Source organism: Equus przewalskii, chromosome 28, assembly GCF_037783145.1.
Source record: "Equus przewalskii isolate Varuska chromosome 28, EquPr2, whole genome shotgun sequence".
NCBI classification, from domain to species: Eukaryota; Metazoa; Chordata; class Mammalia; order Perissodactyla; family Equidae; genus Equus; species Equus przewalskii.
Genome location: NC_091858.1, coordinates 19,926,275 through 19,943,313, shown reverse-complemented (window position 1 = coordinate 19,943,313; position 17,039 = coordinate 19,926,275). Strand labels below are relative to the sequence as shown.

The window sequence follows — 17,039 nt, the reverse complement described above, 5'->3', positions numbered from 1 at the left end:
CCACCATGCTGTAGATTTGAAAACCACTAGGATTTGTCATATCCTATTTCCTTCCCTAGTTCCTCTCGTTTTTTCTACCTGCTTCATCCTGATTCTGTATTTTTTCTTACTGTAACTATAATTTGGAATGCCTTCCAATCTCTCCATTCACCTTCATTACCACTTCCTTTAAGACAGAGCAAACATGCTTTTTTTGGCCTCTTTCCCCTCCCCAAAGCCCCAGTGCACGGTTGTATATCCTAGTGATATGGTGTCCTAGTTCTATGGGAGCTGCCGCCACAGCATGGCAGCTGACAGACGGGCAGCGTGGTTCCACAACCAAGAAGTGCACCCACACTGCCAAAGTGGTGAGCACCAAACTTTACCCACTAGGCCATCAGGGCTGGCTCAGCATTCTTTTTTCAAAGTAATCTTGGCTACCCCTATCCCATAAAGAGAATAAAAGCAACATAAATTAGTGGTCTAACTCAGTGCTTCTCAGATTTTAATGTGCATATATTCATATTAAAACATCTGAAATCTTGCTAAAATGCATACTGAAGAACAATGCATACTCATTCAGTTGATATAAGGTGGGGCCCAAAAGTGTACATTTCTAAAAAGCACCCAGATGATGCCAATGCTGATTGTCCATGGTTCACATTTTGAACTGCAAAGATTTAGCAGACTAATCTGACTTTGCAGTACACTAGTTTGACTCTGCATATATTCGATTCTGCTATCAAGTCTTTTATTTTTGTGTGTGTGCCTTAAAGTGGGGCTCTCACTGATAGATGGTCTTGAATGCCTATTGATCAAATGTGAAAGCACGTTTTTGGCAGGTAGCTTTATATTTAAATATGAGAGAAGAGAGCACATAAAACAGAATGTCAATGTTTGCCCTGAAGTAAAAAAGCTGAATTGCCTATATGGAAGCATAACTCCTCAGAATAAAGGGGGTTTCAAAAATATGAATACACTGATATTTTTAGGCTTAGGTAGACACAGCCATAAGTTGGCTAAGGGTCCTCTAAAAGCCTGCTACTCAGAGAGTAGTCCACAGACCAATAATGGTAATACACAGGAGGCTGTCAGAAACACAGACTCTCAGGTCCCTCTCCAGACCGACTGAATCACAATCTGCCCTTGAACAAAATTCTAAAGATTTGTATGAAATATTCAAGTTTAAGAAGTATTGCCCTAGTACACTCAAACTAACTAGCTGAATGAGAATGCTGGTATAATAAATGTTAGTTTTTCTACAGTTGTTCGTTTGACAAAAAGCATTTTTGTGTGGGCAAGATACCAGGGAATAAAAAGTTCAATGAGTTACTCAAAGGGCTTCTCTCAAAATGCCATTGAACGTTTTCTAGTGGCACCAAAAGTAATCTTGCAGAAAGCATAGCAGCTGTATTTTCATTCATTTGAATGGTTTCAGATCACTAACTAATTTATTACATAAATCAGCTCCTCCCAAACTATATAACTGGAAAACTATTTCAAGGATAATAGATATGCTGAGAAAAATGTTATCCCTGTTCAAATTTGCTTATTTACCCATCAACTCAGATTCTTCACATAGGGATACGGATAGGAGCCAAGGACTTGAAGCATACATGAAGTAATGAAATGAAAAAAAAGGTGCATGTATTCTTTTTTAAATCCATAGTTTTCAGTAGATTTTTCAAGAATTCCATTACCCAAAAACGGTTAAGATTTTTGCTGCCAAAGTTTACAAGTAGATTTTTTTACTAGGATTTTTCCAGAACCTTTACTATACTTATATGTATTGTGAGCTTCCAAGAGAGGGAGTTAGCAGTGTGTAGTGATTTTTCAAACTTTTCTGATTATAAGCCTAGAATACTTTGTTCTTAAGCACCAAATACTATCTCCATAAGCCCAGAAACACCCAAAGCCGTAGCCAAAAAGTATCCCTTGCAAACCTGAAGGAGTGTCTTTTAGCTAACATTCCAAATTATAGCTAGTAAAACTATTTTTAACCTAGTGCCAGCCATCAGTAACTTCTTCAAAATTCATAGAAAATCTATTTTTTAAAAAAGTGGCTTGTCCTTAACACTATAAAGAGATCTTTGATATGATACTCAATGGCAGATTCAATAAAATATGGGTTAATGTTTTACTTCATTAAGATTCAGTTCCTGAAAGGCTAAGAGCAAACTTGTTTTAAAAGTAGTTTCATCTATATGATAATCAAAAATTGAAATGTAAAGGCCCACATTGCTTTAAATGAATCAATCAAGGATCTAACTTTGACTGAAGTGTTAGATATAGGACACTTTAGTCACGACTAAAGTGCTGGATGTGGTACAAGATGTAATATTAAAAGAGAGTGAATAATAAAACTGGGCATTTTGGCAATTTTAAAGTAACCTATAAGATTTGGAAAACTTCTGAGCTCATAGTAAGCACATATATAGGAAATATAAGAAGCTTTAAGAATGACAAAAAAAGAATAAATGCCATGTTTTAAAATATCTACATTAAACAATGTATTTGTTTAATGTATTTGACAAGTTTTGCAAAAAAATTACAAAGGTAGCTAAAAGTGACTTTGTTCAAGTAGGTCTAGAACAATGCCTACCCATCTAGCCATACTGAAATTAAATATGCAACATGCCACAGTAAGGTTACCAACATTCACAATGACTGATATTCAACAAATTTCTGTACTTACCAATATTTTTAACTCTGCTTTTCAGCTGAGTAGAATGTCTTTTCTTACTCTTTGACTTGGGAGTTTTATCTTTAGATGCCAGGCTGGCCTGTGCAGATGCTTTTCTTGTCTTGAATGTTTTAGTTACTGTTGCCGGATCTACTGGATCAGGCATACTGCTAAAGCTTTCTAATGACTCTTCATCAAACTGGCGTCTTCTCCTGCTGGTATCTAATTGATTTTTGCGATTACTATTTGTAGTTTTCTCTACAGACACTGCAAATCCAGTCTTGATAAACGGTTTTTCTACTTCACCTTCTTGGTCATGCAACCATGGTGTCCTACTGTTTTCCACTTCTTCTTCGGGCTGTTTTTGATTCCTTACCAATGAAAATAAGTTTTCATAGATTACATTGATAGATTTCTATGTTTACTGAAAACTCCAGATAAACTTAATTTATACTAGTAGATTTAAGAAAATAAAATTGTCAACAGGCTATAAAAATATTTTCACAAAAATATGCATTAAATATGAAAATATTACATAGGCAAATGTACTAAATTACTTTAAACTTTGATCTTGGAGCCTTTCACTAAACCATTTTCACTGGCAAAAGTTCCAAAGATCTAGCATTCATGATGGAAAAGAGAGGGAAAGAAAAATAAAAGGAGGATGAGACAGATATAAAAAAAAACCCCCCAAAACTTGGAAGAACAGTTGAGAAAGAACTGTAGTAGAGGGTTTGGGAATATTCACGGATCTGTGTCACCTAAAGCAGTTCAAAGAGAACCCGAATTTGCTGAAAACAACTGGCCATAGTTGTTTCTTTCTCCACACATTAAGTCTAGTTTAATTCCGTTGGTCTAATGTCATTTTCCAAATGTTATCTGCTAAACACTGGCATCCCTTAATATGTTAATAGGTATTCACTGGTCATCTAAGTTTGGGAAAAAATAGGCAAAACAAAGTTAAACAGATCTCTGGGATTTCTCAGAACTTTTAATATGCCAGCGTGCTTTACAAATGTCTTAGAAGGGAACACAGTGAGGAAGACGTCCAAAGCTTTTTATCACAGAACCTGACAGGGACAACAGTGTTCCTAAGAATGTAATTTGGGAGACACTGATCAACAGGATTTACCCTAAGACAAAGGATAGCAAACCTACAGTTGGCAGGCCAAATTCAGCCTGCTGACTGTTTCTGTATGGCCTGAGAGCTAAAATTATTTTTATATTCTTACATGGTTGGGAAAAAAAAAAATCAAAGGAAGAAAAATAGTTTGTGACATAAATTATATAAAATTCAAATTTCAGTGCCCATAAATAAAGTGTTATTGGAATGCACTCATTTGTTTATATACTGTTTATGGCTGCTTTCATGCAAGAATGGCAGAGATAAATGGTTATGACAGATACTGTATGGCTTGCAATACTTAACTATCTAGCCCTTTATAGGAAAGACCCTGACTCAAGACCACAATGTTTCATCTGACCTCTTATTATCTCCAGCCATTTAATTAAGGACATCTATAATAGCTGAGACTTTTGGGAGGAGATGACGTCTAATCTGAAGCAGGTCAAATATCTCAAATAACATTAGGTATCCAGATCCATGTTTTTGCTATCAGTTATATAAAATATAGATAAAAATGAAGTAGGGACGTTCCTGTAGGAAGGTTATTCATTAACACTTTGAATAAATGTTTACTGCTTGTGATGGAGATTCATTCAACCATCATTTCTGGATGGCAGCTGTGCACTAACACTGTTAGGCTCTGACCACAGAATACTTTTATAGAGCAACATGAGATTTAACAGGAAAATATGGTTCGTCCAGCTAAGAAAAACAAAGTCAGGAAGGTCAATCACCGCCTTCCTAGAGGCAAATACAAAGTTGAATTCTAAGAGTTTTTGGTTAATCATGTAAAAAAAAAAAATCATGATTTAACAATTAAACAGTGTCAAAATGCTAATTTAAGAGCCCAAGACATGCCCAATCACATAACTGAAGGGAAAAGCAACGTGAATTATATATTTGTAAGTGGCTAGGAAAGACAAAAATCATAGAGATACTTTTGACAGAACAAATATTAGGCTCAACTGACTTCTAATTTTTAATCCTTCTAAAAAGTTTTTTCTGAAGTAAACAACAATAACAATAAAAAGGCTCTAATATTTTCACCAGCTGGCCATCAAATCATTTTCTGGATTAACACAATCATTACAAACATTATTTATCTACCTATAAAAATGCTTACACAATGATTAACCTGACTGAATCCAACTAGTCCTCCAAACAATTTGAGTCAAAAAGTTTATTTGGGAAGATTATCATATTAAAAAATAATAAATGTTGAGAAACAGAAAAAAATCCTGACTATGACTGGCGCTGTTTCGCTAAAACTTCTTGGCTAAACTTGTTTTCATAATCTAGCAGTATTCAAAATTACATTTGGAGAGGCCTTAGGGACTTATTCTAATGAGGAGCTATGAATCAAATAAAGGAGCCATCACTTTACAACAACTATCCTCTAGTAGTTAATATTAGTTTCTAGTCCTAAATTAGTGATCTTAAAGACAGATATCAAATCAAGGGCAAAAGACATTCTATGGGTTGGGTCTTATCCCTCCAAAAGGAATCTCACAGGACACCCTGATCAAACCCTTAACGGCTCCCGTACCAGGGTTAGCAGCAGGTGTATGCCTGAGACGGCTGCTAAGACGTGAGAGTTTCATATTCTCAGCACCATCGAGCCAAACAATCACAAATGTGCTCCCTAACAGCATTTTCAAATTACATATAATTAGATGTAATCACAAAAGTGATATTTAAGCAAATGATGGGTTATGTTCATAACCAAATACCTTTGTTTTTCTGCTCCAATAGAAGAACTGCTTTCAAAAGGTTTTGGAAAAGCCATATATTCTGTTTTCCCTGAAGAATTCTGGGCTAATGGTTGCTGCTGTTCAGTGGGTGCAGAAATATTCTGAGAAAAATCTCCAAAATTAGAAGGAAATAAAGGGCTGAAATTCATACCTAATAAATAAAAGATATGGGTAAGACAACAATAAAGAAGTGCCTTTAACTGTAATATAAATTACAAGACAGTTTTAATAAAATCAGCAATTCAAATCCACCAAAACACAAAATTATTAAAATAAACTAACACTCATTTAATTAATCACGGTTTATAGCTCAGCCCACTGTTTCCAGCATTGGTAATACAAAGACAAACAATGATCCCTATCTCCTTATGGGCATAAAGTTAGGAACAATAATAGTACCTGACATTTATCAAATTATTACTGGCTGCTAGACTCTACTGTAGGCACTTTACATGTTATCTCATTTAATGCTCAAAACAGGGCTATGACATAGGCATTGTATTCATTTTACCAGTGAGAAAATAGGCTCAGAGATCAAACGTCTAGTAAATGGAAGAGCAGGTTAGATCTTGGGTCTGCATGACTCCAAAGCTTATTTATGTTCTTTCCACTCCAATCAGGAAGCAGAATACAATTAAATACTTACCATATAGTGCTGTAACAGAGGAATCTGCAAGGGGCTACCAACAACTTGGGAAAGAAAGGTATCAGAGAAGGCTCCACAAAATTTACCTCATTTGTGAAAAATGAAGAGTTTGAACAGGGTTGGCACTGATATGAAGCATATCACAGTGACAAGGAACTGCACGTACAATTTCTTATATTATTTGTTACTTAAAACCCTACTCGATGGGCTGCCCAATGGTGTAGTAGTTAAGTTCGTGTGTTCCACTTCTGTGGCCCAGGGTTCTCCAGTTGGAATCCTGGGCACAGACCTACACACCACTCATCAAGCCATGCTGTGGCAGCATCTCACATAGAAAACAGAGGAAAATTGGCAAAAGATGTTAGCTCAGGGCCAATCTTCCTCAGCAAAAACAAAAAGCCTGCTCAAAAAACGTTTGCTGCCAATATTAATTGACAACCAAGAACTAACAAGCTTGTTAAATTTTTTAATTCCATCGTTTTTATAATCCTGTTAAGGAAATACAGTGTGATATTTTAATTTATTTATATTTATATTCACAAAGCCCTCCCAACCCTTTTTCTCCTCCTATATTCCCTGGCAAACATCTTCAACTCCTCCTCCTTCATGATTCATCTCACCTAACTGGTCACTTAACTTCTACCTCCAGAATGTCTTTTGAATTCCACCTTCTTCTTCACCCCTGCCTCCGATGCCTTAGGTCAAGCTATCATTCTGTCCCTGAGAGTATGCAACAGCCTTCTATTTTCTACTCAGCAGCTATACTCTTAGCTCCTTCTCTCCAATCTCTCCTCAACACTATCACCAGTATATCCTCTCTAAAATATAAATCTCATGCTATCCCCTGCTCAAAATTCTTCAACGGCCCCTCTAGTCTGCAATGGAAATTCTAAGCTTCTGTGCACAGCACAAAGAGCCTCCACTGCTCTCCAGCCACATCAGTTACTCTTCCCCAGCCATGGCCCTACATCCTAGCCACACTTAATGACCTCCCAATTCCCTAAGTGATACACTGTTTCATTGCTTTGTAAATCTAGATAGTTCCATTGATTAGAAAGCCCTTTCCCTCCTAACCCCCCTGGAAATAAATTCTATTTGTTCTTTAGCTTAAATAACACTTTTTCTGGAAAAAACATATTTGCGGACAATCTTTTGCCCCAAGGAAGAGTCAGTCACTCACCTCATTTGCATCACTGCTATGGCACTCATGGTGCTGCACTAAGGATTTACTGACATTCTTGGCTTCCTCACTAGACTCTGAATTCCTTAAAGCATTAGTCTTACTCATCTGACTCCCAGTCATTTAAATAGTGTCTGGCATGTAATGCGTGCAGAAAAAAAGGCTAAATAAAAGGCTAAGCTAAGTAAAATTAAAGATAAGCCTAAACTAAGCACTCACCTTTAGTGTAGTAGTATATCTCCCTACCAAGACATGAAGCTACTCTATTATCTTGTCTTACTCATCCTCACTCTCCTAATGTTTCGCACAGTGCCTGGCATACAGCAGTCACTGGATAGGTTAATTCCTTTTCTCCTTACTAAATAGTTGTTGCATAATTCAAAGGTATAAGACTAAGTAATCATTCATAAATACACAGTTCACTTAATTTCATTAGCAACCATATTATGATTAAACATTTCCTATCATTCCAAAAGAGAATGATAAAAATCCATGCAGCAGACTAATGATATTCTCAAACACTCTGCATTTACTTGTCTTCCCTTTACATTTTTAATCACTTACCTGGTGCAAATGATGAAAAATTCGTAAACCCAGGTAGGTTAAACAAATTTACAGGCTGTGTTGGAAAGCTGAAAGGACAAAATAAACTGGGAGGAGGAGGGTGTGATGCACTGCTGCCTCTCTCCTTGCTTCCAGGTTTTTCCGGATGCTGATTTTGTTGGCGCATAAGTTCATTTAGCATTTGTTTCAACCTATAAAATTTTACTAAGTCAGTAATTTAAAAATCAATTCTATTAGCATCTATTTAAAGTACATTGAGAAAGAATATATATACGAAATGATTCAACAGTATGCAGAACACACTGACTGCTCTGATATTTACTACAACAGATATCTGCTTGTCCTGTACACTCAGCCTTTGGAACAAGAACTAACTGCCCTTAGCACTTCTATCAGACAGTAAGCATAACCACAAGAAGCTCATTTTTGTTGTTGTTTACAGCTTTACTGAGGTGTAATATACACACCATATAATTTACCAAAGGTAAGTGTAAAGCTGAATACTATAAAATTTTAAGAACAAAAGTCAAGTCCACAGTATTAAAAGTGAACACTGGGCAAACCACTGTTTATAAAATTCTTGAGTGACACAGAATATCTGAATAGGCAATTTGGCTCCTGCCCTTTTCTCCCAGAGGTAACTGTGAAACCCCTGCTCAGTGTGAGCTCTGACTACACAGTCACACTGCTTCTAAGACACAGATTACCTCTGCACGTTATTCTGTTGCCACGTTAGCTGAGTATAGCACTGGTTCAACTGGTGCATGATAAGGTGGACTTGAGGAGACGCAACATTGCTGGGCATAACACTGTAAGGACCCGTGAGAAGAGTTTGTAGCAGACAAGACAGAGTCTATGGAAAGAAAAATTTTGTTATAGTTACTGATGACTTGAGAAAAATGTGTATTGCTTCAAAAACAAGATAAAAAAATTTTACTGTCATAGTAAACTCTACCTGCTGGTCTTGCATCAAAGTCTGACAAATATTGACACTGAAATCAAGCTGTTTCTTTAGCTGATTGATTTGTTCTTGCCATTGTTCTTTCTCTTCTACATAAGAGAGTTCTGACACCCAACGAAGGTTTTCCTGCCGTTGCATGCTGATATTCTGTTGTCTTGTTTTGGCTAAAGGACGATAATTTCCATCTGCTGAAAAAGGGCGATTGTTCTTCCACCTAACACAAGATTTAAAGCATTAGGTCATCATATGTAATTATTTGATTTTTAAAATCCAGCAATAAACCCTGATACCCTGGCCCACAGGCCAGTATTCTTTTTTTTTAATGCTTTTTGGTGAGGAAGATTGGCCCTGAGCTAACATCTGCTGCCGATCTTCCTTTTTTTGGCCTCTCTAAAGTCCCCATACATAGTTGTATATCCTAGTTGTAAGTCATTCTAGTTCTTCTATGTGGGATGCCATCACAGCATGGCTTGATGAACGGTGTGCAGGTCCATGCCCAGAATTTGAACCAGCGAACCCTGGGCCGCCAAAGCAGAGTGCACAAACTTAACCACTTGGCCATGGGGTCAGTCCCTCTCTTTTTAAGTTCAAAGGACTTTAAAAGCATGGAAAATGGGGCCAGCCCCATGGCTGAGTGGTTAAAGTTCCATGCGTTCTGCTTCAGCAGCCTGGGTTTGTGGGTTCAGATCCTGGGTGTGGACCTACTCCACTCATCAGCCATGCTGAAGAGGTATCCCAAACACAAAATAGAGGAAGACTGGCATGGACCTTAGCTCAGGGCTAATCTGCCTCAAAACAAAAAGAGGCAGATTGGCAATGGATGTTAGTTCGGGGCACATCTTCCTCACTAAAAAAAAAAAGTATGGAAATAGAGATGGGAAATGTTCCAGATTTCTAGCCTTGTATCATTTTTTATTCTCTTCCAGTGTTTTTTCCTTTATGTTTTACACAGAAGTGTCCACATAATTTTGTATCCTATGATTTTTAATTTCTGCTTAATTCCCCAAAACAGGGGAGAAGATCAAAGCTTACGAATCTTGATCCAGTCTAGGTGGAATGTATCTTGGCAACACTCTTGTGGTATAATAAAAAATATATTTGGTCTTTGTTCTAGGTTCCTGGCACAGAGCTCCTAAAACTCTATCTCCTAAGTACAGGAGTGTCTTTGTTATTTATAATGAGCCCCTTTCAACCATACCTGAGTTTATGCTAACAACTCTTGGCAAGATCTAGATAGTTTCATGATGGGGGCTGGTTGCCAGAAAAACCAAGCAGGTGTTTAGAGGGTGGGAACTTTTAGCCCCATGTCCTAACCTCCAGGGAGGGGAGGGGCCAGAGATTGAGTTTAATCACCAGTGGCCAGTAAATTTAATCAATTGTGCCTATGAAATGAAACCTCCATAAAAACCCCTAAACAAGGCAGTTAGGAGAACTTCTGGGTTGGTGACCAACTGAAGTTCTGGGAAGGTGGTCAGCCGCCAGAGAGCGCATGGAAGAAGCTCTGTGCCACTCCTCAACTCATACCTTGGCCTATGCACCTCCTCAATTTGGCTGTTGCTGAGTTGTATCCTTTATAAGAAACCAGTAAACACAAGTGTTTTCCTAAGTTCTGTGAATTGTTTTAGCAAATTATGGAACCTGAAGAGGGGTTGTGGAATCCCAAAATTTGTAGCCAAGTCAGACATAAGTGTGTGTACCCTGGGGACTTGGGACTTGCAACTGGCATCTGAAGTGGGGGCAGGCTTATGTGACTGAGTCCCTTAACTTGTGGGGTCTGCCCTAGCTCCAAGTAGTTAGTGTCAGAACTGAATTAAATTGTAAGATATTCAGTTGGTCCAGAGAATCAGAGAATTGCTTGGTGTCAGAAAGACCCAAGACTCTTCAAATCAAGCAAAAAATTGAAACAGTGAAACTAACCTATTTTTAGTTTCCTTTACATTATAAGAGTTATGATTCACACTGTTAGGAGGATACATGGAAGAGTTATCATTGGAACTAGCATCTTGCTCTTCTTCTTCCTCCTCTTCATCTGTCCGAACAATTCCTTCAGAAAGGTAACCATCTTCATCTCCTTCTTCATCTAGTGCACACTGGGTAGAACCTCCCCAAGTTGCCATTGTTCTAGAGATTAAGAGACAAAAACCAAGAGATCATTCTGGAGATGAGCTAAATACTTTACCACCTACTATGTACCAGACATTGTACCAAATATATACATGTACGCATGTATGTATATGCACATATGTGTATATATAAAATTTCATTTAATCACAGTAACTACAAGATGGGTGGTACTCTCCCCACTGCTGTTATATAAAATATATTTACTCTGCCTTTCAGAAAACAATTCTTCAAATAACTTAAAATAGTAATCACATCCCCTGGAACCCTTTTCCTAAACTAAATCCCCCTCAACTTTCAACTTTTCCTTGAGTGACAGTTTTCTAGATCAGAGCTGTCCAATAGATAACTTTCTGCAATGGTAGTAACAATCTATATCTGTGCTGTCCATACAGTGACCACTAGGTACACATGACTAATAAGCACTTAAAATATGCCTGGTGTGACAGAGAAAATGAATTTTTAATTCTATTTAATTTTAATTTAAATAGCCACCTATATCTAGTGGCTGCCATACTGGAAAGCAGAATTCTAGATCTATGGTTCTAAAACCTAGATGCTTATCAAAACTTTTTAAAAACTTTTTAAAAGTACAGATAGATATGTGGTACTCAAAATAGAATAAAATATTATAGATATAGTGTGATCAATAAAAAGCATACTGAGACTCCCAGAACAGAAAAAGTTCTTCTAAGAGGAAGAAAGAGAAGGGGCTTGGTGCAATGTTCCAGAAATGCCATCTGAGGATATTAAAAGGTGAGGTCACAACAAATTTGGGTTTCAAAATTTTAGATGTGAATACTACTATATAGATAAGTAATTAACTGATCTTACAGATAACCAACTCTTTTAGAAATATTCTTTTTTTTTTTAAGATATGCTTTTTTTTTGGTGAGGAAAATTGGCCCTGAACTAACATCTGTTGCCAATCTTCCTCTTTTTTTTTTCCCTCCTCAAAGCCCCAGTACATAGTTATATATCCTACTTATAAGTCATTCTAGTTGTTCTATATGGGATGCTGCCACAGCATGGCTTGATGAGTGGTGTGTAGGTCCATGTCCAGGATCCAAACCAGCAAACCCCAGGCCACTAAAGCAGAGTGCACAAACTTAACCACTCAGCCACAGGGCCAGCCCCCAGAAATACTCTAAATGCAGAAATCTCAAACTTAAATCCTAAAAACGAAATGTTTTACATAATGTTTTAAGATCCTTAGGAAACTTAACAAACAGCAGATGCTCAATTTAAATTAAAAAGTGCTTATTTCTGCCTGATAGAAAAGCACTACAAAGTATCAAGCATTTTCTTTTTATAAGGTGAAAACTAAGAAAATAAGGTTTATATACTCAGGAAAATCTGTATCACCATTTAATCAAGTGTGTTAGTAATTAAAAAAAAGACAGAAGGTTGATGCTATGAGAAGTTAGAATAGAAAGCACCTGGATTTAGTTAAACTGACTCATAAAGGTCATGCTTAAACTAGCCTCACTGAAACAGATTTGTGCTGTGAAGTAGAGGGGAAATGACGCTACCTATCCCACAGGCCTTAGGTAGGTGATGTTAAAAAAAAAAAAGACTCAAACAATTCTCTTACTTTTCTGTTCTACTTTGCTGAGGAGTACACAGGTTCTCAGATGCATCACTTCTCAGAGAAACAGCCACTGGAGATGCAGTTGCAGCTAGACCTTGCCTCCTCTGATGTTCAGCCATCAGAGCTTCAAGTTGCTTTCTTCTCTGTCGCAGCTCTTCCCTTAACATTTCATGTCTTCGCATTTCTGACCATAGCTATTATTTTAAAAATCAAAGTCAAGTTACTGTAAATATCTGGATTTGTTTCAGCCTTAAAGAATAACAGGTTAATCCTACTGTCAATACCAACAAACATTTCTATTCTCACTCTATCCTTTTTACATGAAGGTTAAAATATCCATAAATAAGAAAAAAATCAGGCAATCATTAATTCTCAATGAAAACAAAAATATTTCATCAACTATCTAGAAAAAGAAGAATAATGTTTTCTACAGATCACATGTAAACAAAATGCTAAAAGATAATTCTTTCTAATTGAGATGATTACTATTTGCTGCAGCTATCCTTTACCTATAATTCTGCCAAATATTTGCTAATAAAGAGCAAGACTATTCTGAAAAGATCCCAATTTAATTACTTTTTGGAAAAAGTTATTTCTTCTCCCAACTAAAAGACATAAAACAGGCTACATTTAAAAACACATTTTGCAGACAATCAATACTCCTTGTTAAGATATGACTTGACTCAGGAACAACAGGGTACAATGTACAATACCTCATTATCTACTACTGAAGAATCTTCAGGCTCAAAAACAGATTTGCTTGTACTGGTTTCATTTTCATTAACAGTTGGGGTTGAAGTAACAGCTGGAATATATTTTTTTGTGGGACAATTACCGGCACTAGTGGCTGACAGCTAAAAAAGGGTTGGTAAAAACTATTATGAATTAAAGCAGTTATGTTAATTTCATAAAAGCAGTTATTTTACTACTTCTCTAGGGCTCTAGTACCATACCTAATTTGTCATTACCAGACCTTAACTGCCATCATGATCCAAAGAAAACCTGACACATGAAAACACAGGCTAAAGTCAACGAGTAGTAACCAACCCTCAGCAACAACAGAGACAAAAGGGATAAAATGTTATTGCGGAAAATTTCATATACTCAACCCACTCTGGCATATATTCCTCTGGATGTCATTTAAATTGGAGACAAGGGAAAAGGATTAAACTGAAAAAGGTTAAGAGTCTAGAAAATAAACTTATATTAGAAACATCATTTGATGTGTTTCCCTTTCTTTGAAAACAAAACCTAACTGAAGAATAAAGCTAACCAATAAATTTTAAGAAAAATCTCAAAAAGAAGTGATATTCCCTTCCCATGTTAACCCTACTCCTGGTTACCTGACATGGTCAAGGATTGCTCATTCTCTGTTCAATCTCAAAGACCCATACACAGGGGGCTATTTAATAAGCAAAGGTATATACATTTAATATTCAAACTACAAATAAAATATCTTAATTCCCTTAGGTAACTCACAATGGCTTAAGAGCTTTATTATGTAATTTTGGGCCAGTAAAAGATGGAAATGATAGTCCATTAATTGCAAAGTTCAAACGAGAATATTTTAATATAATAAATAGCTATAAATATTCATATTCTGAACCTATAACTAGCTAGCCCAATGAGTGAAAAAATGGAAACAGAGTCAATTCCTAAGTGCTATCTTTCATAGTATAAATGTACAACCCTAACCCATTTTATTAGTTCATCCATTTCATTAATCATAAAATTAATAAATATAAATGTCACATCAGTACTAGAAAAAGACAAAGAGTACTGTCAATTGACATTAGGTTTTAAACATCTTTTTTCAGACAAAATGGAAAGAAAAACATTTCCTAATTACCTGTAGGTCAGGACATGCCTTTTGCAATGCTTGAATTTTCTCTTGAATCTCAATCAGTTTCTTTCTTTCCTCCTGCAATTGTTTGAGCTCTCTCTGTTGCTGCTGTAGTTTAGCCTCATAAAATTTCTCTCTATAATTAAATTGACATATTTGTGGACCCCAGTAAATCTGATGATAGCATTAAGCACGAATAATACAGCACACCTACCTGAGTACCTTCTCTGTAACAGGCGCTAAATTTTCATTAAACGAAAGCCATAAGCTTAACATACCTTGCCTTTTCATTTACTCCAGCATCTTTCTGTGTTTTATTGGCATTTCCTCTAGTGTTATTTGCATTTTGTTTGGTGTCGTCTTCTGCTGGGTAGAAATCATCCAAATTTGAAGTATGGGCAGACATAACTCCTTGGTCTGCTGCATCATCATCCTAAAACACCATCATTATATTAAAATTATCTTCATATCTAAAGGATTATCCAATTCATATAATTAGTAAATACCACCAGTCTATAAAATTCACATAACATAAAAATTAAAGCAGTAGATTTTTAGAGAACAATGAAGTTCATCCTTTATCAATGGCAGGAAATGAAGTGCTAAAACTGAAAACAGTATATTTAAAATTTAAGCTGCCAATTACCCAGTCATGAGAAATATTAAGTTGCTTTTTCTTATCTTGACCAGAGACCAAGCTACCAAACAATAACTATCTAGTGGATATGAAGAAGATAAAAAATATACCATTGGAGCTGGGACTCTTGATATTAGTTAATTTTTCTTAAGGTATAATTTTAAATTAACAACTTCAAATGATTAATATCCAGTGTCACTTGCTCTGATTAAAATTTTCCATTTCCTTACTTTGGCCTTTAGTTTGCCAAACAAGTACCAATGTTCACAATACAAAAAATAGTGAGAACATAGTATCTCAAATCTGTCATGACTACTGGAAAAACAACTAAAGTTCATATCTTCCTAACAGCAGATCTATATCTTCTGTTGAAATCAATGTATTTATTAAAATGGGGGGTTGTGGGTGAACTACTGCCTTTTCTTAAAAACATTTAACTCTACATATTTTATATTTACCCTTGGTTCTCTGAAGATCTCAACTGAAACTTCAGACATATCACTCTAATAAAACTGTAATTATAAAATTGTCTAATCAATTTTAAGTTTGTAGAAATGGTAGTATTTGGTCTTTGCATCAATGTGAAAAATAATCTAATTCATCACTAGTATGAATAGGAAGATCAGAAAGAAACTGACTCAAGTTGGAAATGAAGAATATAAAAGCTAAATCATGGGCATTTTCACATAATAAAAAGTAGAAAAATTAACGTATGAGAAAAAAATGCAAAACAAAACTGCCTCAAGTTTCAGATGGTAGTATGGAAGAGACTGAACAACTGATATGATACAAACTCCAACACTAAAAGAAAGTTAAGAAAGTAACTGACTAAACAATTATTGTTTTAACACACACTGCATCAGAGACTAAGGAACTAAGAGAGAGACATCTGGAGACTTATAAGATACAGAGGTTTCATAAGGGCCATAAAAGTCGTCCAGAGGGGCCAGCCCTGTGGCCAAGTGGTTAAGTTTGCACGCTCTACTTCCCGAGGCCTAGGGTTTCACTGGTTCGGATCCTGGGCACGGACACGGCACCACTCACCAGGCCATGTTGAGGCGGTGTCCCACGTGCCACAAACTAAAAATACACAACTATGTGCTGGGGGGATTTGGGGAGGAAAAAAAAAGATTGGCAACAGTTGTTAGCTCAGGTGCCAATCTTTAAAAAAAAAAAAAAGTCGTCCAGAATAATCTAATTAGGAAGAGTAGTAATAGTTTTATATAATCATGGTAACTGTCTAACTGTTTAGACCTTCTCCCAGGTCTCTTGCGAAATAGGATACAAGTAAAAGTTAAAATAAGAAAAAAGACAACTACCCTTAGTAAAATAAATAAAACTCATCGACCTTAAACTGATATAAAAAACTTGGGGATTTGGGTCCTTCTTTTAACAGTTCTCTTTCAGTAGGAGGCCCCTTAATCCCTCTGCATTACAGTTTTATCATTTCTCATATAAATATTTCAGATCTCAGAACAGTCCTTGAAGCAAAAGAGCTTCACTATAGGCCTGAACATAAGCTGAGTCATGTGTAAGCCACCAAGTCAGTCATCATTTCTGATCTATTATTCCCACTTTTGGCAATACATCTGAAGAAAGGAATCAAAGAAAAAGTGGGAAAGTAATAAACAAGTACAATGATGTTTGAGATGGCACAACCTACTACTATTTGCTTTGGAAGCTGTTTTAATTTTTTCAAATGGTAGTATAGTCACATGATCAAAGTTCAAAAAGTAAAAAAGACATGTAAAAAGTCTCCTTTTCATCCCTGTCCCCCAACTGATTCCTCTCTCCACAGGTAACAAATGTTACCAGTTTATGTAGCCTTCTACAGATATACTTTGAATATATAAGCAAAAATGTACGTGTGTATAAAGAAGTGTTAAGTTACATAATATCATGTTCATATGTGCAAATGGCTTTTTAAAATTTATGACTAATAGTTCGAACTTTACTT

General features: G+C 36.2%; 1 protein-coding gene across 49 annotated transcripts in view; it reads right to left on the bottom strand.

Annotated features, from left to right (window-relative positions):
• PCM1 (pericentriolar material 1) overlaps positions 1-17,039 on the bottom strand; it is an 85,781-nt gene that overhangs the window by 36,289 nt on the left and 32,453 nt on the right. For all 49 annotated transcript variants that reach the window (XM_070598242.1, XM_070598251.1, XM_070598273.1 and 46 more), the window contains 10 exons: positions 14,724-14,878; positions 14,452-14,581; positions 13,316-13,456; positions 12,606-12,796; positions 10,808-11,011; positions 8,885-9,104; positions 8,637-8,782; positions 7,930-8,120; positions 5,519-5,690; positions 2,675-3,033 (listed from right to left, as the gene is read on the bottom strand). In XM_070598242.1, coding sequence (XP_070454343.1) covers positions 2,675-3,033; positions 5,519-5,690; positions 7,930-8,120; positions 8,637-8,782; positions 8,885-9,104; positions 10,808-11,011; positions 12,606-12,796; positions 13,316-13,456; positions 14,452-14,581; positions 14,724-14,878 — 1,909 coding nt within the window. The remainder of the gene's footprint in view (positions 1-2,674; positions 3,034-5,518; positions 5,691-7,929; positions 8,121-8,636; positions 8,783-8,884; positions 9,105-10,807; positions 11,012-12,605; positions 12,797-13,315; positions 13,457-14,451; positions 14,582-14,723; positions 14,879-17,039) is intronic.